This window comes from Daucus carota, chromosome 4 (genome assembly GCF_001625215.2).
Source record: "Daucus carota subsp. sativus chromosome 4, DH1 v3.0, whole genome shotgun sequence".
Lineage (NCBI taxonomy): Eukaryota > Viridiplantae > Streptophyta > Magnoliopsida > Apiales > Apiaceae > Daucus > Daucus carota.
Window position 1 is genome coordinate 49,387,810 of NC_030384.2, and position 20,062 is coordinate 49,407,871.

The 20,062-nt window shown below is 43.2% G+C and overlaps 3 protein-coding genes across 3 annotated transcripts; 2 read left to right on the forward strand and 1 right to left on the reverse strand.

Annotated features, from left to right (window-relative positions):
• The first annotated feature begins 368 nt into the window (after window positions 1–368).
• Window positions 369–1,418, forward strand: LOC108217530 (putative F-box protein At3g16210). Its single transcript, XM_017390357.1, has one exon. It carries the CDS (start codon window positions 369–371, stop codon window positions 1,416–1,418), a length of 1,050 nt encoding a protein of 349 aa, XP_017245846.1.
• Window positions 1,419–2,034: 616 nt separating this feature from the next.
• Window positions 2,035–7,501, reverse strand: LOC108215748 (pyrophosphate--fructose 6-phosphate 1-phosphotransferase subunit beta). Its single transcript, XM_017388309.2, has 16 exons — window positions 7,159–7,501; window positions 6,760–6,918; window positions 6,536–6,657; window positions 6,264–6,317; window positions 6,016–6,122; window positions 5,822–5,927; window positions 5,291–5,354; window positions 4,699–4,787; window positions 4,300–4,431; window positions 4,029–4,199; window positions 3,816–3,931; window positions 3,612–3,723; window positions 3,382–3,466; window positions 2,807–2,851; window positions 2,552–2,620; window positions 2,035–2,473 (listed from the first exon to the last, which is right to left on the reverse strand). Exons 1-16 carry the CDS (start codon window positions 7,361–7,363, stop codon window positions 2,397–2,399), a joined length of 1,713 nt encoding a protein of 570 aa, XP_017243798.1. The 5' UTR covers window positions 7,364–7,501; the 3' UTR covers window positions 2,035–2,396.
• Window positions 7,502–9,797: 2,296 nt separating this feature from the next.
• LOC135152324 (uncharacterized) lies at window positions 9,798–15,239 on the forward strand. Its single transcript, XM_064092231.1, has one exon. The coding sequence runs from the start codon at window positions 9,798–9,800 to the stop codon at window positions 15,237–15,239; it is 5,442 nt and encodes a 1,813-aa protein (XP_063948301.1).
• The last annotated feature ends 4,823 nt before the right edge of the window (window positions 15,240–20,062 follow it).

Sequence of the window (20,062 nt, forward strand, 5' to 3'; positions counted from 1 at the left end):
CATGATTCATGAGTGTTTTTAATATTTGAAACTGTTTAATAATATTATATGTCAATATGTTAAAAAAATCATATGTAAACATAATCATTTTTTATAAAATTTATATCAAATAAAAGTTAAAAATTTTTTTATTGAGTAAGAATATTTTGATGCAGTTAAATATAAAAAACCCTTTTCTATTTATACATGAACCCTAACATCGTAACCTGGTTCCAGTAGGCAGTAACTTGTGTAACTACAAAGTCGTGGAAACAAACAAGGCCTATATAGATCCTCCAGTAATTCCACTGTATAGAAATCACTGTCTCTGCTCTGACGTGCGGCATATTGCAAAAACCCTGCGTTTGATTTTTCCTTAGCAATTAACCATGTCTCCTGCTCTTCCCGAACACATAATCCTCCAAGAGATATTGACTCGACTACCCGCTGCATCACTTGCACGATTTAGATTCGTCTGTAAATCATGGTTGGCTCATATTTCTCACCCCAATTTCGTCAAATCTCATATTTATCGCAAGGAAGATTATCTCATTCGAACGTGTCCCGGTGGTATAGGGATCCTCTCGGGCACTACTTTAACCGAATCGCACATCGAAGATGTCCCCGCATCTTTCGATGGCTTGGTTGGATCCGTCACTGGCTTAGTCTGCGGTATCTCTCAGTCGCGCAATCACTTCATATTATGGAACCCGATTTTGCATGTCTACAAGCAAATTCCACTCCCGAAACATAGCAGGTTTAGCTTTTTTGGCTTTTGTTGGGACTCAGCTACAGAAAATTTTAAATTAGTAGCTAACTTTCATTCTTCGTCAGCTCTTGTCTATTCGACTAAAACAAATCGTTGGATCGACGTAGGATCCTACCAAATTCCTTACCCAACACATGAGTTTCCCGCGGTCATTGTGAAGGGCATTCCTTACTGGACGGAGTTTTTCGGGAGCCCTGGAATACTCAAATTCGAGGCCAGAACTAACAAGTTTACGTGGCTTGGAGTTACATGCCTTGCTGGCAAACGTTACAGTCTCTGCAGTTTGAATGATTGCCTCACCCGAATAGAGTATTCACTCCCCGGAGGAAATAGCCTGGACCTGTACCAATTCAACGAGGGACGTGGTGTTTGGAGTAAGATGTACACGATTGATGTCAGAACTACTTTTATTTTGACGATCCCCAAGTGTTTTAACTATAGCGGCGAGATTGTATTTAGTGGGTGTCACGAACGGCTGCATCGCTATAGTTACACACCTAGCCTGATCATCTTGGAGGGGATGAAAACATCAACTAGGCATTTGAGAGATGAGCATCGCAAACTCAGATCTGTTTGGTGCATGCGGCTACCGTGGAAACACAGACGATCGAGGCATTCTTCTGAATTTGACCTCTCGTCACCTACATACTCTGGTGGTAGTATTGAATAGATTTCTTGTGTATGCTTGGGATTTAGTGTTTTCCTTCTTTTTTGCACCTTCAAATATTCGATTCATTCAAATTATAATAATCAATTACGAAAAATCTGTATCTTTATTTTAGTTGGATTCTGTGGTGTTGGAAAAAGGGTTGTATTTCAAGATTCTTATAAAATATAATTTAATAAATTATATTAAAATTTTTAATAAAACATTTTTGATATTCCACCGAGTATCGCTTATTAACGAACGAAGGGTATTGATATGTATTATGCTTTAGAAGTGTGAAAACTCACGTGTAAGTTTCATTTATGTTCATTTCGAGATTTATTATCGATTTTTATTAACTGTATGTTAATACATATCGGATAATTTGGAAAAAGAATTAGCAGTTTCTTCTGACAAAATGAAATTTTCGTGACTATGTTAATTTAATTTACAAAAAAAAGAAGAAGAAAAGAAGCTCTTTTACGAGGCCATTTGGGTAAACTTAAAAGAAGTGACTTGTTACTTAAATTAAAGAAGTGGAATCGAAGTGAGAAATAAATAAGTTAATAAAATGTTTGGAAAAGAATCGAAGTGAGAAATAAATAAGTTAATAAAATGTTTGGAAAAGAAGCAGAAATCCTGAGAGAAAAGTTAGCATTCTCTGTTTCGAAAAAAAGCTTCTTACTTATTTACACAATCTGATCAGGAAAAGCAGAAGGGCTCATAGAGAAGCAGCTCTAGCTTCTGCTAACCAAACAGGCACGATACAAGCTTACTAGATTTTGTCGGTACAAAAACAAAACTAGAAGAGCTCTCGTGATCTATAATTCTATATACAAGGGAGGGATCTTAATTCTTAGCTGCGCCCTCATTATTTTTAGCTATTATTATATTACAATGGGAAGAAATCCTGGACTTATTTGCATTTGTTGTAGTTGGCTTCTTCTTGATCGTTGATCAGCATTATTCCCAATAAATTGCGATTTTCTCTAAAAGCAGCTATTAGGCCTGAGCTCCGAGCTCCAGTGTCAGTGTTTCATTGAGGATATTTGATGTTGGACCAACAAACTGAATAGGACCTGTCAGCATTGTAAATTTAGTTAAGGGAAGTCGATAGTGTCATGTGCAAGCGAACAATTGGCCATTTCAGAAGATACCTGGACTGATATATCTGTTTGTCAGAGCCAATATATCTCGCATGGATGCAAGTTTCTTGAAAGGAGCTCCTAGTATGACATCAGATAGTGAGGCTGAGGTTTTGATTTGTCAATTGACAAAAACGTGTACGTGCTTGTGTGTGCTGTATGGTTTGTTCATGTACTACTAGTACTGCTGCATGCCTGCAGAAACCTAAAGTTCCAAAACATTCTGCACCTACATTTCATAGACTAAAACATATACTTGTATTTTACCTTCGAGTTCTACCATTGCCTTCTTAATAACGGGCTTGAACTTTCCTGCAAAGAAGCCAGAAGGTATAAGCTTGTTGTAGAGTAAGAACACAAAGAGGTGTCTGATCAAAAAGAGTAAACGTTTGACCTGGAATGTTCGACTAATCTACTCCCAGTTTAACACTTTTCATTTTCCTATGTATCGGCAAACTTTCTAAAGAAAGCACCAACAATAAGCTGTTCTTGGGGATGTGACTTAAGATTCATTGCGGAATTGTAGCATTTCTAGTATAAAATATGCTAAAAGACTTGAGTTTGGTTAACTGATTCAGTCATACAACACAGCTAGCAGCAGGACATTATCACTGGCCCTTTAATTAGTTACAATTTTATTTTGTTTGTCAAGTCCTTAAAGCTACGAGTGACAAGTAAACATGGAATAGCAGTGAAGATTGAAGAATACTAGTTTCATGCCATATTCAAATATCCACGGAGTCCCAAGTGTAAAATCGTTGCATAAGTGGATCAAGATATGTTTCATGATAGCAAGATATTGCATCTTGGTTACCACAGTGTAAGAAAGAAAAGATTAATACCGTGTCTTCTTTCCACATCCATAAGAGATGTCAATGCCGTCCCACCTACAGTCCACTTCTCCACTGGAGCACCCAGATTAGCAACCTAGAGGACATTTTATTTGTCAGAAAGTCACATGGGTGTCTGACATTAAAAATTGCCTATATTTAAAGCTTAATAATATATGTGAAGAGAGTCACATAGGTAAATTGTAAATACTAGTATATGTGAAGAGAGTAGGAATAACTACCGAGGAAATCAATCCAGTCTTCCCAAACTGAAGAAGAGCTGCAGCACCATAACCCAATGCATAACAGTAATTAGAATCAAAATTGGAAGGCAACCCACATCTACCCTCATAACTGCAACCGGAAGTTATAAATAATTAACATGACAAAAAAAGGGTTGCAATATAGATAAAATCTCAATTAGCCACTGGAGGACATGTCAATACCCGAAAAAGTGAGGTTGGCCTATAAAAGTTTTGTTGTATAAACCTTCTTGCCGTCTCTTCTCCAGTTCAGTCTCTATCATTTGGATGAGCATCTTTTCTGTTTCAATCTTGGAAACCTATAGAATGTAAGGATACATGAAATGTAGATGATGAAGGTTAGACTCTCGCTGATAATCAAATGCAAAATATACAATAAACAAACAGAATTTATACCTGTACATTTCCATGTGGATCTCTCTTGAGGAGTAGTTGGTTCTGAATGTCTTGAGGCAAAATTTCAAACAGCTGGCAAGATTGGCTTCTAAGTTTCTTTTTCCAAACACCTTCTTTATCCACGGTATCACGGGCTAGGATTTCATTAAGCTCTGAAATAAGTTGTTGAACCTACAAAGTTGAGAAATGGACCAGAACTTCCTTTTCACATCCAAATAACGCCCAGATGAAAGACCATTCACGCAATGAAAGAGACGAGTCAATTTGATACCTCTGGAATGAAATCAATAAGACCTTCAGGTATAAGTATGACACCATAATTATAACCAAGTTCTGCACGTTTACAGATTATGTCGGTAATATAACCCATGACATTTTTTAATGTAAGATTCTGGGCAGCAACCTGCAGCAGATAAAAAAACATGTCAGTAGTCTGCAACAGGTTGAAGTAAACTGGAGTTTTGCTAGTGGCATTTCTTAAAAAAAGCAGCTAAGACGGAATTCTATTGTGAATGATGAGAAACTTTAAATGCATCAGGAGAAATTTGCCAACATATTACTAATCCAATGTTTCAAACAAATATAAGTTATAACACAGATGATTTCCTTCAATTCCTTATATAGGTATAATTAATGACAACATAAAGTTACATATTGAAGCAAATTGTACCTCTTCTCCAATAATTGTAATATTTGGATGAGTCTGCAATGCACATTCCAACGTAATATGAGAAGCTGCACGGCCCATAAGTCTCACAACTGCCAGGAGACCACAGCTTAATCAGCGAGCTATAGAAACACGGAGTAGTCGTATGTCCAAAATGTATTGGACATCAATATAATAAAGTGGAACATTACACACATGTTTGATTTAATTTAGAAGAGGTGTCAGCAAAAACAGTTAGGTTCAAATGGGGGGTCAGTGGTTTTGTAAATAGTCTGACTTGCTACATGTTACATACGAGAGACAGAAAAAGGTAAATTACATACTGAATCTAAGTTGACACGGTCCTTTTATTCTTTTCAAGACAATTTTGCAATTATAGAGCCTGGCGATTCTTTAACGTTCTCTCATACAGATCATGATAAAATTGAGAGTGATGCATCTTAGTCTAAATAGAACTCTTTCTAGAATCTAGGCCTAATCAATGACTTTTGTGTATAATCACTTTCTTAGCTGTTGAGAGATAATTAGAAGTGGGCAAACAAAACCATAGCATATATTTTAGAACTAAATCCAAAAAAAACACAGGGGAGCTTACAATGATAGTATTTTCCAGTTGAGCGAGCATCTACCATAATATTTCCAATCAGTTCTGCATATATCTGCACGGGCAGAGACAATCAATGTTTGTAGTTAATATCACACTTGCTTAATTAGTATGACATATATGAAGTTCTTATACTGCCTACTAGTATCTGATATGTTCCAGGCCATCTCCAATCACAATTTTATATATAAAACAACTTCATCTTCATTTTTCACCTTTTTCATTTTATATCTTGATTCCATCTCCAACCATTACTTCAAATGCTACTTTATATACTACTCTGGAGATATAAACTTTGATTACAGTACAAACTTCTGCTTTATATGTACAATACAACTTCATATATAGAGCAGTACAGTAAACTACTATATATAATATATATAAAGATAAAGTAATGGATGAGTGGAGATGATTACTTCATTTATAAAACTGGAAGTGAAGAAATATAAAGTTTGAAGTAGTAATTGGAGATGCCCAATCAATATCAGTGAAATATGGCCCATCTTAGAAGAAAGTAGTCACCTTGGTTGCAGTATCAAATCCAAAACTTATTGGAACTTCTTTGCACTTTAAGTCACCATCAATTGTCTTGGGGCATCCGATGACTCGAGTTTTAAGATTTTGAACCCTTGTCAATTATTTAGATTATAAATCAACTATTAGTTCAACAATTAGATTATTTGAGACAAATAACATATTTCAAAAGCAATGTTTACCTAAAATATTCAGCAAGAATGCAAGCATTTGTATTTGAATCATCCCCACCTATAACTACAAGACCATCCAGATCAAGTTTTTGAACTGTGTCTGCAGCTTGCTTAAGCTAAAACACAATTACGTATAATCTTAGTTGCTAAATCAGAATTCTAATATTAAATTTGATATATAATATGCTGACAGGACAGTATAATATTTATCAGTCATATGATAACACTATGGTCCTCAGTAATGCAAGAAGTAGAACCTGTTCTGGAGTTTCGATCTTATCCCTGCCACTGCAGATCATATCAAAGCCTCCCTGCCAACAAAGGACTAATTGTCAATTACAAACATCACTTATCAAAGGAGCCCTGTAATTAAACAATGATCTCACTGTTATCAACGCCTTTTCATATTCACAACACAATTTGAAGTTTTTTTAATTGTCCTCTAAGAACCTAAGAACAAGAAGAATAACGACTTGAAAGAAATATACGATGCAGATATGTTTGAAATAAACAATTCACAAAGCCTCACCTGATTTCTATAAGTATTAATAACATCTGAAGTCAGTTCAACATATTTAAACTTCATTATCCCAGCCGGACCACCCTTGAAACCGTACATTTTGCTACCCTTAGCGCGTTCCTGTAAATAATCTTACAAACGACAACAACCAAAAACAAATAAAATTGACATAAGCTAGAGCATGTTAGTGTAGACAAACAGGAAAAATAGCAAAATTTGAGCATTTAAATTACCAAAAATTCCGGAAATCACAGTGTGTCCACCCGGTGCTTGTCCTCCCGAGAGAACAACACCAATCCTCAAACTCTTGTTGTCTTCACTTGAACTTCCTCCAGGTAAGAGCATTACCGACGATTGGCCAAACAAATTTGGAAAAAGGTTTTTAATTTCATCTGCAATATCACACTAACCAAATTATGATCCACTTTATTAGTTGCATTTAAAACCTGAATTTCATTTCTGTTTCACAATTAGGCTCGCGCTCAAGTAACTACAATTTGGAGACGCGTTTGTCTTTTTGTCACATAATTTACGATTCTTTATAAGTATTTTTTTTCTCTTGTCTAAATAAATTGCGAGTCAAAATAAATCTTGTATAATCCGTGCATCGTACGAGTTATAATTATTTAAACCTGGATTTCCAGCGGCAGAGCTAGGCGGACCATCAACAACTCTAAAATGATCTTTGAGTACAGAAGGAAGCGGAAGAGATAACTTGAGCCTACTACTTTGTACTTCACTAAAGCCGGAGACACCGCGCCAGGGGGACGGCGTGGGAGCGGCGGAGAATAATTTTCCGGCGGCGAGGGCGGCGTGGACATTTCCGTTCGAAGTCATCAGCTTGAGAAGAACGCGACAGTGAAGTTTGAATGTGTAAAAAATGTGAGAACATTTGATCGTTTGATCAAAGTGCTTTTAAAAAGGAGAGTTCGTTAAGATGAAAGGGTAGTGTGGTAATTTCAGAGCCCGCACCTGGCGGGCACTTTCCGAAACCAATTTCTGTTCAGGTTTTGTATTAAGACACACAGAGTTCACAGTAGTACAAGTACTAATCTAGAACATAGTTTGTCAATTACTTAACTAGATGATTCTAGAATAACTACTCCTTCCGTCCCCTGAGTAGTATACATTGGGGAGCGAGGACGCGGCACGGACTTTAATGCTTCTGTAAAATGTAGTTGTGTAATTTATTTTTTAAATTTTTTTTTCTGAATTAAAGTTTCGATGTTATATTTTTATTCAGAAAAAGAAAATCTCAAAAATAAGTTACAGAACTATATTTTATAAGAGTATTGAAATGCGTGTCGAGCGGTTGAAAAGAAACGTATACAATTAAATGGGACAGAGGGAGTATGTCAGTTTTGTCTGATAGAAAAATAAATTAATTTCATTTAAAGGAGTCTAAAATCCAATAATCCCAATTACTGTCATGATTTTGTGTATAAACAAAAAAAAAAAGTTCACATTTATTTAAGTAGAAAGAAACAGGACCACAGTATGAAAGAGTAAAGACCCGGTAAGGAATTCGGTGGAGCACTCCATGATGCATGAATTTTATATAATAAATAGAGTTATTACTATTATATAGGGGATGGGGATCACATGATCACTATATATGATTTGATTAGTGTAATTAAAAATAATTAGGGCATTGCAGTCATCTCATCATTGACGTCGTATGTTGTTTAATTTGATTTTACTTTTTCCAGAATATGTTGATTGTGCAGTTTCACATCACTCACAAGTCACAATCTAATACATAAATTACTAACAATTGTTAAGTAATCCGGTGCATGAACTCGAGCAGAAGTTTTTCTTCTAGTTTCGCTGAATCATTTGTGCGGAAGTAGATACTTATTAGATCTCGAATCTGTTTATTACTTTGAAATCATTGTTCAATTTAAGTAAGAGTTTGGAATTCAAAATCTCCTCTCATTCGTTTAATTTAAATATTTATTCAATCATAATCAGAAGGAGTGCTAAATAATATAAAATTTATCTGTATTATTTAGTCACTCATCACTTACATTTGATCCAAAGAAAAAATGGAATATAGAGTTGATCCAAAGAAATTTTCTCAAAGAAGATGCAAATGAGATACTAAAAGTTCCTGTTCCCCAACGTATGATGACTGATAGAGTGGTGCGGGCAAATTCGACAAATGGTCTGTACACTGCGAAACATGCATACCACTTATGGTATAATTCCCACTTTGGTAGTACGACAGTGCCTTACTGTACAGGATGGAAAAATATCTGGCATCTTAAATTACCCCCCAAAGTTAAAGTCTTTGTATGGCGTTTTTGTCGAAATGCAGTTCCAGTTCGAAGACGACTGAGTTCTAAAGGAGTGAGAATTCCCATTACTTGTCCTATGTGTACCACTGACATTGAACATATGCTACATCTATTTTATGATTGCAGTTTTGCTGTTGGCTGTTGGAATCATATTGGCTTAACGTATGACTGGTCTCAAACGGAGTTTGCTCCAGAGTGGTTGATTCAGAAACTTAGCACGACAACAAATGAAGAAAAGGTGAAAATATGTGTGGTGTTATGGGGTATATGGCACTAGAGGAACAAGAAGGTATGGGAGGGAAAGGTAGTTACTCCGAGTTTTGCTATGGACAGCAGCTTTCGTATGCTCTCGGAATGGAATCGAGCGAGGAAGAAACAGGAGAGTAGTACCCAAGAGAATGCAACTGTTACACATGCAAGTCGAACAACGATTTCAAGGTGGAAGTTACGTGCAGCTGGAGTATTTAAAGTGAATGTTGATGCCTCTGTTTATCCAGGCACGAAGACCTTTGCGGTTGGAATGGTTCTGAGAGATAGTACAGGTACTGTTGGATTATAAGCCTTGGCCCATTTCGTCAAGGCCCAAAAGCAGGTCCGGCCCATTGAACTTAAACGTTACTATTGCAACGGTCGGGGCGAGAGAATCCCGCCTCCTTTACTCGCCATAACTTCCCTCCCGCATCGGGCGGGAACGTTACAAAACTCAGGTTCATCTCCCCCCTATATAAAGAAGGTAAATCGAGGGTAATAGACATTCACAACTTTACACACTTTTACATACTCGCTTGCAGTTCTACAAAACCCCTTCCTTGAGCCACTAACTTATTCTCACGCCGGAGGTGAATCGGGGGACAATCCCTCGCATTCTTCTCTATTTCAGGTCACTCTCAGGCTTCGGCATCCGGCAGAACTTTGGCTCCAACATTGGCGCCGTCTGTGGGAACTGCAAGTAGAATTTCTCATAAATCAACACCATGACAAACACCACCGAACAGACCACTGGAAATACCTCCAACCCAAACCCAGGTTTCGACTTTGGCAATAGTCCCGAAGGGCTGTTGCCCACCCCCGAAGAACAACAGCAGATGCTGTTGAAATGGCGAGAAGAGCAGGCTGCTAAAGCCCAGTCTTCCAAGACCAAAGAGCAAGAAGCTGCCCGACTAGCCAAGAAGAGGGAAGCCGACGAACTCCGGCTGAAGGCCCTCCAGCTACAAAGGGAAGAGATTGAGCTCCAAGAGAGAGCCCTCCGAGAGGCCTTGGAGGCCGAAGCAGATCGAGTGCCGGAAGGCGAAGGAAATAAGAAGAGGAATCGGGAAGACCAAGACGGGTCTTCGGACTCCGAGTCACATTCCCGGGGGCCTCGTCACAGGCATGTCACACCTTCGGATACCGAAGGAGAGGAAGGTCCCCACGTTAGGGACCGACTTCGCCGAATGGAGAAGGCCATGTTTGGGGACAAGACGTTGACCCATGAGCCAGTGATAGTCGAGGAGATCGAGCAATATCGGCCGCCCCCGGGTAGACAGTTCCCGAAGATGAATGAATTTAACGGGAAGGGCGACCCGATCGATCACTGCGACAAGTACGAGTCCCTGATGACTGGAATGGGGCATTGTGACATCATGCTATGCAAGATGTTCAAGACCTACCTGAAGGGATCCGCTACGATGTGGTACCGATCCCTACGACCAAGGTCGGTCAGTTCTTATGATCAATTGAAACGCAAGTTTTTGAGGCACTACTCCCACTTGTGCCGAAGAGAGAAGGATACAGAAGCCCTTATTCATTGCCGACAGAGGCCCAATGAGGAGTTGGGCGATTACTTGGCCAGGTTCAAGGAAGAAGCTGGGATGGTCACTAATCTGGATAAGGTGAAGGCTGCGGGGTTCCTGACGGCTGGTCTGGATCCGGTTAAGGGTAAGAAGCTCCGATCATCTTTGTACGATATACCCCCCAAATCGCTGAATGACATCTATTTGCGGGGAGAAAGCATCAGAAGGAAGATGGAATCCATCGGGGGACACAAGGGCGACCGGAAAGATGATCGGTACAGTTCCCGTTCGGACGGCAGGGGAAAGAGAAATGACGGCCGCCGAAGCAGGAGAGATGAAAGGGATGAAAAGCTGGATAGGGGGGCCGAACGAAGGAGAGATAGAGACAGCACTGTGTTCACTCCTCTGAATACATCTGTCTCCAAGATTCTTAACGAAATTAAAGGGAAGCCAGGATTCGTTCGACCGCCGAAGATGAAGATCCCGGATTACAAGAAGAACTCTGATAAGTATTGCGACTATCATCGGGACAACGGGCATAATACCGATGAATGCTACCACTTGAAGAAGTTGATAGAAAGGATGGTCAAGGCTGGCGATTTAAACCAGTATGTTAAGGATCTGAGGGATCGGTTGGGTCCCAGAGAAGATAAAGGGAAGGCGCCCGAAGAAGGTGAGAGGTATAGAGGTGAGGTCCGAACAATTTTCGGGGGAACAATTCTGGACCGAAGTAGCAAAACAGCTAAGAAGAAGTACGCCCGACAAGTCTACAATCTCTATAGCATCAACTCCACCAAACAGTCGTATCCTATAATGTTTTCACAAGAAGATTATGAAGATGTTATGCTGCCACACGAGGATCCGCTGGTCATAAATCCTGTGATCGGCCAGAACAAGATCTGGAAGGTTCTGGTGGACGGGGGAAGTTCTGTTAACGTCCTCTACTACAACACCTACCAGAAGATGAACCTGGAAGGCAAGCAGATCGATACCTGCTACGAGGCACCCCTCTATGGTTTCGGCAACCAGCCGGTCCCGATTGAAGGTACGATCCACTTGCCCTTATTGCTCGGTAAATCCCCTTATACTGTGGAAAAACAGGTCAAGTTCTATGTGGTCCGAGTCGAGAGTCCCTTCAATGCCATCTTGGGAAGGCCTGTTCTCACTGCTTTCGAAGCCATTGCCTCTATTCCCCACCTTAAGTTGAAGTTCCCGACCGAAAAGGGGGTGGGCGAGATGAGAGGTGATCAGAAGGCAGCTAGGATCATTATGCTGGAAGACTTGGAGAAAGATAAGGATCTAGGTGGCGCCGAAGGAAACAAACGGCGCCGAACCGAAGATGGCCCTGGGGGCAGCGGCCAAGCCCTACACATTGAGTTGGAGAAGTTTGGAAATGATCTCTCAAACCCGATAGCCGAACCTGGCACTGAAACCGAAGAGGTGGAATTATATGCAGGATGCTCGGGAAAAATGGTTCGGATCGGTAAAGATATGGAATCAGGGTTGAAGGAAAAAGTGATTGATATGGTCCGTCGCTACCATGATGTTTTTGCCTGGGGGCCCGAGGATATGCCTGGGTTGGATGAGTCGATCGCTCGGCACAGGCTGAATGTTCATCCACAGGCTGTGCCCGTTAAGCAAAAGAAGAGGAACTTCGCTGTGGAGAGGCAGAAGGTGATTGAGGCCGAAGTTGAGAAATTACTGGAGGCCAAGTTCATCGAAGAAATCGAGTATCCAGAATGGTTGGCAAATGTGGTGGTGGTCAAAAAGTCAAACAACAAGTGGAGAATGTGTGTCGATTATACCGACCTCAACAAGAATTGCCCGAAGGATCACTACCCCTTGCCGAACATCGATCAGCTGATAGATGCCACCTCTGGCTATCAAATACTCAGCTTTTTGGATGCATTCTCAGGGTATCATCAGATCGCCATGGATGCCGAGGATATTCCTAAGACAGCATTCATTACCCCGAAGGGAACCTATGCTTACGTCAAGATGCCCTTCGGTCTGAAAAATGCGGGGGCCACTTTCCAAAGGATGGTGAACAAAGTCTTCGCCGATCAGATAGGCCGAAACATGGAATGTTACGTAGACGATATGATAGTGAAGTCCTTGTTTCAGGATCACGCCGATGACCTCAAGGAATGCTTCGAGACTCTAAGACGGAACAACATGAAGATCAACCCCGCCAAGTGCACCTTCGGGGTTTGTAGTGGCAAGTTCCTAGGGTACATGGTCAGCGCAAGGGGGATCGAGGCGAATCCCGAGAAGATAAAGGCAGTGGTAGAAATGGAAGCCCCGAAGACCATTCGGGACATTCAGAAGCTAACGGGGCGACTGGCAGCCCTCCGAAGGTTCATCTCTCGGTCGGCAGAAAAAGCGCTCCCCTTCTTCGAAGTTTTGAAGGGAGCCAAGAATTTTGAGTGGGGGCCGAACTGCATAAAGGCCTTCGAAGAAATAAAGGAATATTTGGTTAAAGCCCCTCTGTTGCTGAGGCCCGATCCGAAGGAGACCCTCCAGCTGTACTTGGCAGTAAGTGACCGAACCCTTGGGGCGGTCTTAGTGAAGGAGCACGAGAAGAACCAACATCCGGTCTTCTATGTGTCTCATATGCTGAGGGACGCCGAAACCCGATACCCGAATGCCGAAAAGTTCGCATATGGGCTGGTCATGGCCTCCCGAAAATTGCGACACTATTTCCAAGGACGAACGATACAAGTGGTCACCGACCAACCTTTGAAGAAAATTCTCAGCCGACCGGAGGCTTCGGGCAGAGTCGTCGCCTGGTCTGTAGAATTGGGGGAATACGACCTAGAGTATGTTCCCCGAACAGCCATTAAAGCCCAAGCCTTGGTTGACTTCATGGTGGAGTGCCGTTTTTCCGGACCGAAGGACTTGGAGCCGAAGGAACAGCTCATTCGGACTCCAGGAAAGTGGAAGTTGTTTGTGGATGGGTCGGTGGCCAGGTCAAAATGTGGGGCCGGATTGATCCTTTCTAGCCCCGATGGATTTGAGATTTGTCAAGCCATCCGGTTCACTTTCCCTTTGACCAACAATGAGGCCGAGTACGAGGCCCTCTTGGCAGGAATGGGTCTAGCCAAAAATCTAGAGGTAAGGCACTTGAGGGCTTTCAGCGACTCCATGCTGGTTGTCAAGCACTTTTCTGGGGAATATGAACAGAAGGAGCCCCGAACGAAGGCTTACGCCGCTAAAGTACGGGAACAAACTCAGTTTTTCGAAACATTTGAATTAAGCGCCATCGGTCGGGAGGACAATGGACGCGCCGATGCTCTCTCTCGCTTAGCCTCGGCCGAAACACAGAATTTGACGGGGTCCATATACTTGACGGAGGTAAAAACGCCTTCGGTCGACAAGAAAGCTTGCCTAGAAATTCATCAAGGCATAAATTGGATGACCCCCATCAGAACATACTTAGAAAAGGGGTTCTTGCCCTTAGAGAAGAAGGAAGCCCAAAAGATAAAGTACCGAGCAGCTAGCTACACACTGATCGGGGGCCGACTCTTTAGGCGATCAGTCTCTCAGCCCCTGCTCCGATGCTTGAATCCAGAGGAACAGCTTTTAGCCCTGGAGACGGTTCATGAAGGAATCTGTGGCGAACACCTGGCCGGCCGATCCCTAGCCCTAAAGATACTCCGACAGGGATTCTTTTGGCCAACCCTCAGAGAAGATGCAGCCAACTATTCCAAGAAATGCCGACAGTGTCAAATCCACAGCAATGTTCCAAAGCAACCCCCGGAAGAAATGACTTCGGTCCTCAGCCCAATACCTTTCTCCATGTGGGCCATCGACATAGTCGGAATTCTACCGACCAGCACCAGGCAAGCCAAATATTGCATAGTGGCCATTGATTACATGACAAAGTGGGTCGAAGCCCGACCACTTTCAGCTATCACCGAGCAGGCTGCCAAGAAATTCTTCCTGGAGCAGATAATCGTGAGGTTCGGAATACCGATGGTGTGTGTGTCCGATAACGGCACCCAGTTTGTCGGGAAAAAGTTCAAGGAATTCTTGGCCAGCTTCGGCATTCAACAGAGGTTTAGCTCGGTCGGTCATCCCCAAGGAAACGGGGCGATCGAGGCAGCAAACAAGATCATCTTCCACGGGATCAAGAAGCGCCTTGGAGAAGCTAAGGGACTGTGGGCCGAAGAGCTCCCTTGGGTCCTGTGGGCATACCGAACCACTCCTCGCTCTTCGACAGGAGAAACCCCGTTTCGGTTAGCTTACGGGACCGACTCGCTTGTCCCGGTTGAGGTTGGCCTGGAATCTTACCGAACCCAGGTCTTCAACCCCGATACTAATGAATATGGACTCCGAGGAAACCTGGATCTCCTAGAAGAAGAAAGAGAAGCCGCCCATCAGAGGAACGTCCGATATCAACAGCAAGCATCTCAGTATTATGATTCGGGAATCCGAAAGCGATCCTTCAGAGTGGGGGACATGGTTCTCCGGGATCTGGCAACTTCTATGCCAACAAAGCAAGGCAAGCTTATGCCGAACTGGGAGGGCCCATACACTGTTGTTGAGATAGTTCGGCCGGGAACGTACAAACTTGCCACTCCGGATGGAAGCCCCATTAAGAACACTTGGCATGCTTCCCAACTCCGGAAATATTATCAGTAAGGCTTCCCGTCCGAACATTTTACTTTCAGTACTACATTACAATTATGTAATTGTTTCCCTTCCAATGAATAAAAGCTCCTACTTCAAATTTTTTGAGTAATTTCAACTTGCTAAACACTCCAACCGATCCCGTAACTCGGGGCAACCTGATCAAAATTACGGGACCGTAGGAGTTGGCCTTGGTTCGACTTAATATTTGCACGATTGTTTCTATCTGTAATGGGGCCGATCGAATTCCTAACTTAAACATAGTAACAATCTCCAAATACTGGGGGAATCCAGAGGCATCGTGCTGAAGCCGACATCTAGGCTAAAGATATACAACTTGAAAATTATGATAAACATGTATCGAGACCCTTCGGTCGGAGACATACATAACATTTAAAATAAACATGTATCGAGACTCTTCGGTCAGAGACGTACATAAAAACATGTATGGAGACGATTTAAGTCAAAGACATACATCGGCATTATCTAAACATTATCGAAAACATACATCGGAAAAAGATACATGTATGGAGATAAACCAAGCATCGAAAGCAAGCCCGAAGGCAAAATTAATTAAAAGCCCGAAGGCGAAATATTTGTACAAAGCCCGAAGGCAGAACGTTTTTACAAAATAAAAGCCCGAAGGCAAGCAAACTACCGAAAACTACTCCGAGTAATCAGTCTCGGGATCAGAAGAAACGACGAGAGGCTCGTCCGGATCATCACGGCCGACCGGATCCGAAGCACCTTCATCCAGAAGAAGCTTGTGATCCAGGCCTTCCTTATGAGCCCGACGAACCGCCTCGTCGTACCCGATCTCGAGGAACCGATCCTCGGTCTTCTCCAGAATCTTCTTCGTCTTCTTCTCCCTTCGACGAGCAGCTTTCAGGGCCAGGTTCCGACGCTGGACCCTCCTTGTCAGAGTATCAACCTGACCCTTCAGTCGACCTTCCGATTCCCGAAGGTCTTTTATATCCTGGTGGGCGGCATCCAGCTCGGTCTTTAAAGCCGCCAGGGTGTCTTCAGCAAGATTGGCCCTGATAGTGAGGGCATTGACCCCGGCCATCTGCTTCTGCATGTCCTGGACTTTATCAGTCACCGCCGCCGCCCAGGGAGAAGCCTGCACAAAACTAGACAAGTTAAAATCACGTCCGAAGCCTATAAAATAAAGGGGGAGAGAATAACAATATACTTACCAACGAAAGGAAGCACATGAGCTGCTCACAAGCTTGCAGCGCCGTGGCCGACTCGTAGGTTCCCCTATCGGCCGGAAGAATCTGGGACCTGCAGAAATCTCCAGAAACGTCCTTGATCCGGTCGGGAGCCAGGATCGCTATCGAATCGGTCGACAAGACCGACCATTCAGGAACATAAGGCCGAACCTCAGACGAACCGTCCGGCCTATTCCTCTTCCTGGGAGCCTCGGGGGCCGGAACCTCCACGACCTCGGAGGATTTCTCGGTCGTCCCATCCGCCCGACCAACCTCTGGACTCTTCTCCTTAGCCACATCCGCCTGGACTATGGCACCAACTGTTGTTTCGCCCCGGGCCTTTGCCTCGGCCTCCTTCTTGGCCGCCATGGCCTTCGCCGTCTTCCTCTTCAGGGCTTCGGTTCGGGAAGACACTGCACAAGAAAGACATTGTTAAAACGATAAACCGGTATAAATCAAGTAATCAAGGGAAAAGCATAGAAGAAATAGAAGGACTACCGTCACTACCCCAAAGAGTAAAGAGCCACTCTTTCTCCCGACTGGTCGACAGCAGAATCCGGTTCGGCTCCTGGACTTTGTTCAATTTCTCAAAGTCCTCCAGGTCCTTACCGGCCAAAGGGGGAGTGGTGATGATAGAAGGGTCTACCTCCCTCCACACAGAGAACTTGTGGATCGAGTGACCCCCCAAGTAGAACCACCGTTCGTGGGTACCCTTGTTGCTCGAGTTGGTTTCGCACCAATTCGGTCGGCCGGTCTTGCGGCCGATGGTATAAAAGCCATTGCTCTTGGCGTTTTTCTTGAAATCATGATGATTCCAGAAGAGAGCTGGCCGAGGAGACACGCCAGCCATTAGACACCGATGCTGGAATACATTTATGTACGTAAATCCGTTCGGGTCCAATTGGCCTAAGGCGATCCCCGTCTGCTTCAGAAGTTTCTTCAGCAGGGGAAGCATCGGGAGCCGAAAGCCGCACTTGAAGGCGTTTTCGGAGATACCGACACACCTGTGTCCTTCTTCCGACTCAGGTGTTTGGTAGATGCAATCGCTCTCTACGGCCGGGTAAATATCCCACGACCGATGTATCTGGTACTTTATCCGAAACGACTTTAGATCCGCTTCGGTCAGTAAGGAAGGAAAGTTGGCCATAGGAAACTTCAGTGCATCACTGAAGTGATCCGCAGCCGAATAAGAAGTCCCGACTATGTTGTCCGACCGATCCATTTGCCTGCAAACGAGAGAAGGCAAATATGAGCCATGTACTCGGAAAGAAAGAAAAAAGAAGAAAAAGAGGGAAGCCCGAGTACAGAGGGCCGAATCGGGTCGGGCCAACAGGACTCGACTAACCTAACCCTAGAAAGCCAACTCAGGCTTCAAACGTTCAACAAAGAGTTAAAGCACAAATAACACAATGAGTGGAGGAAACGACGGCGACAAGTCACCGGTTATAAACTCAGAAACCGCCGGAAAACCCCTATTACGATCCTGATCTACGACTACCAGAACAATGCAAGCACATGACAAAAACAAAAAAGATTCCCAAAATCAGCAAGCCGGCGGGACAACTTCTACCAGGAAAGAAAATGCGCAAAGCAACAAAAGTTACAAAACACAGTACACTAACATCTAGCCTCCTAAACATAAAGGATGATAACTGACAAAGAAGAGAGAACAACTTACTTGTTGTAGAGGAGATGCGGAGAAAACGGGTGAAAGGAGCCGGAGAAAGAACCACCGCCGGTTAACAACTAGCGCCTGAGAGCAAAAAGCTTGAAGAGAATGGAGAGTTAAGAAGAGAACAAGAGGGTATTGGAAATATGAAAAGAAACGGGTGGTAATGATTTGTATTTATAAACGAATTGTGAAAAGGCGCGCCCTATTAATGGCACCCCTTGGAATGCACGGCCCAGATTTAGCGCGTATCTCGAGGTCACGCCATCCGGCGCCCCAAACGACACCACGCGTCCATCGGCCCGAGCATTTTGAAATCAGACCGAAGCGACTGATCAGCTCCCACTACAGCCTCCCCCTGTCGGTCGGTCGAAGACAATTTAGGCTTCGGCCACGCTTACAACCCGACCGAAGCCTGGGGACATGTTGGATTATAAGCCTTGGCCCATTTCGTCAAGGCCCAAAAGCAGGTCCGGCCCATTGAACTTAAACGTTACTATTGCAACGGTCGGGGCGAGAGAATCCCGCCTCCTTTACTCGCCATAACTTCCCTCCCGCATCGGGCGGGAACGTTACAAAACTCAGGTTCATCTCCCCCCTATATAAAGAAGGTAAATCGAGGGTAATAGACATTCACAACTTTACACACTTTTACATACTCGCTTGCAGTTCTACAAAACCCCTTCCTTGAGCCACTAACTTATTCTCACGCCGGAGGTGAATCGGGGGACAATCCCTCGCATTCTTCTCTATTTCAGGTCACTCTCAGGCTTCGGCATCCGGCAGAACTTTGGCTCCAACAGGTACTTTTATAGAAGCGAAGAACTGTAGATTCTGGGGGGAGGTTCCTGTTAGTGAAGCAGAAGTGGTAGGCGTGCGTGAAGCTCTGTCATGGCTCAAAGATATGCACTGCCACAATGATGAAGTCATAGTGGAATCGGATTCTCAACTTGCGATCAAAGCTATTCAAGGCCATAGTCTGAATTATTTAGAGATTGGTGATATTGTTGAGAGTTGTCGGCAGCTTCTCACGAGTTTGCCTAAGATTTCAGTTAGTTTTATCCGGAAAAATGCAAACAGGGTAGCACATGACGTGGCTAAAATCCCTTGTTTAGCAAATTCCTATAATGTTTTCACGTCTCCTCCTACGTGTTTGTTGGAGGCCCTTTCTTAGGGCTGTAATTCGAGTCGAGCGGCTCGCGAGCTCGCCCGGCTCGAACTCGTTTAAGTGGGCTCGGCTCGGCTCGACTCGTTAAACGAGCCGAGTTCGGGTAAAGGTTTCGACTCGTTTAATTAAACGAGTCGGCTCGACTCGACTCGTGAAATTAAACGAGACGAGTTCGGGTAGAGGTTTGGGCTCGATTAAGTGTAAAATTATACGAGCTGGCTCGCTCGGCTCGTTAAAACCGGCTCGTTTAGCTAAATGAGCCGGCTCGACTCGACTCGTGAAATTAACCGAGTCGAGTTCGGCCAAAGATTTAGGCTCGATTAGTTAATCGAGACGGCTCGATTAAAGTTGGCTCGAATTAGGCTCGGCTCGAAACTCGCCCGGCTCGACTCGAATTACAGCCCTACCCTTTCTTATGATATTTCGTTTTGAATGAAATGAATCAGTTAATTTCAAAAAAAAAAATAATAATAATTCTTGCGAGTCAAAAATACTAGACATTGTTCTGACATTATTTTTAAAAAAATCTTTTTATGAAAACATAAGCCTTAACAATGAAATTCATGAGACGAAAAGACAGAACAAAAGTATATTCCAAAGGCTTCATGTTCCTCGGCAGCCACCTGAATATGTTGACGCAACTGAAGTAGACAATGCAAATAGCTCTAATATTTTTTTTTTAAGTTGGTCTTCAAAACCAGGGGCGTGAGTCGTTTCGTAATGCCTTTATTTGACAAATATTTATATATTTCCGCCAGTGCCGCATTATTTTACCCATTTAATATAA

What these genes read in the sequence shown, in the direction of transcription:
- LOC108217530 (XM_017390357.1), top strand. Translation starts at nt 369, where the DNA reads ATGTCTCCTGCTCTTCCCGAACACATAATCCTCCAAGAGATATTGACT.
- LOC108215748 (XM_017388309.2), bottom strand. Translation starts at nt 7,363, where the DNA reads ATGACTTCGAACGGAAATGTCCACGCCGCCCTCGCCGCCGGAAAATTA. An exon ending in ATTCTTGCTGAATATTTTAG is followed by an intron (nt 5,928 to 6,015) that starts GTAAACATTGCT and finishes ATAATTGACAAG; the next exon opens with GGTTCAAAATCTTAAAACTC. An exon ending in AAACAGATATATCAGTCCAG is followed by an intron (nt 2,474 to 2,551) that starts GTATCTTCTGAA and finishes CAATGCTGACAG; the next exon opens with GTCCTATTCAGTTTGTTGGT.
- LOC135152324 (XM_064092231.1), top strand. Translation starts at nt 9,798, where the DNA reads ATGACAAACACCACCGAACAGACCACTGGAAATACCTCCAACCCAAAC.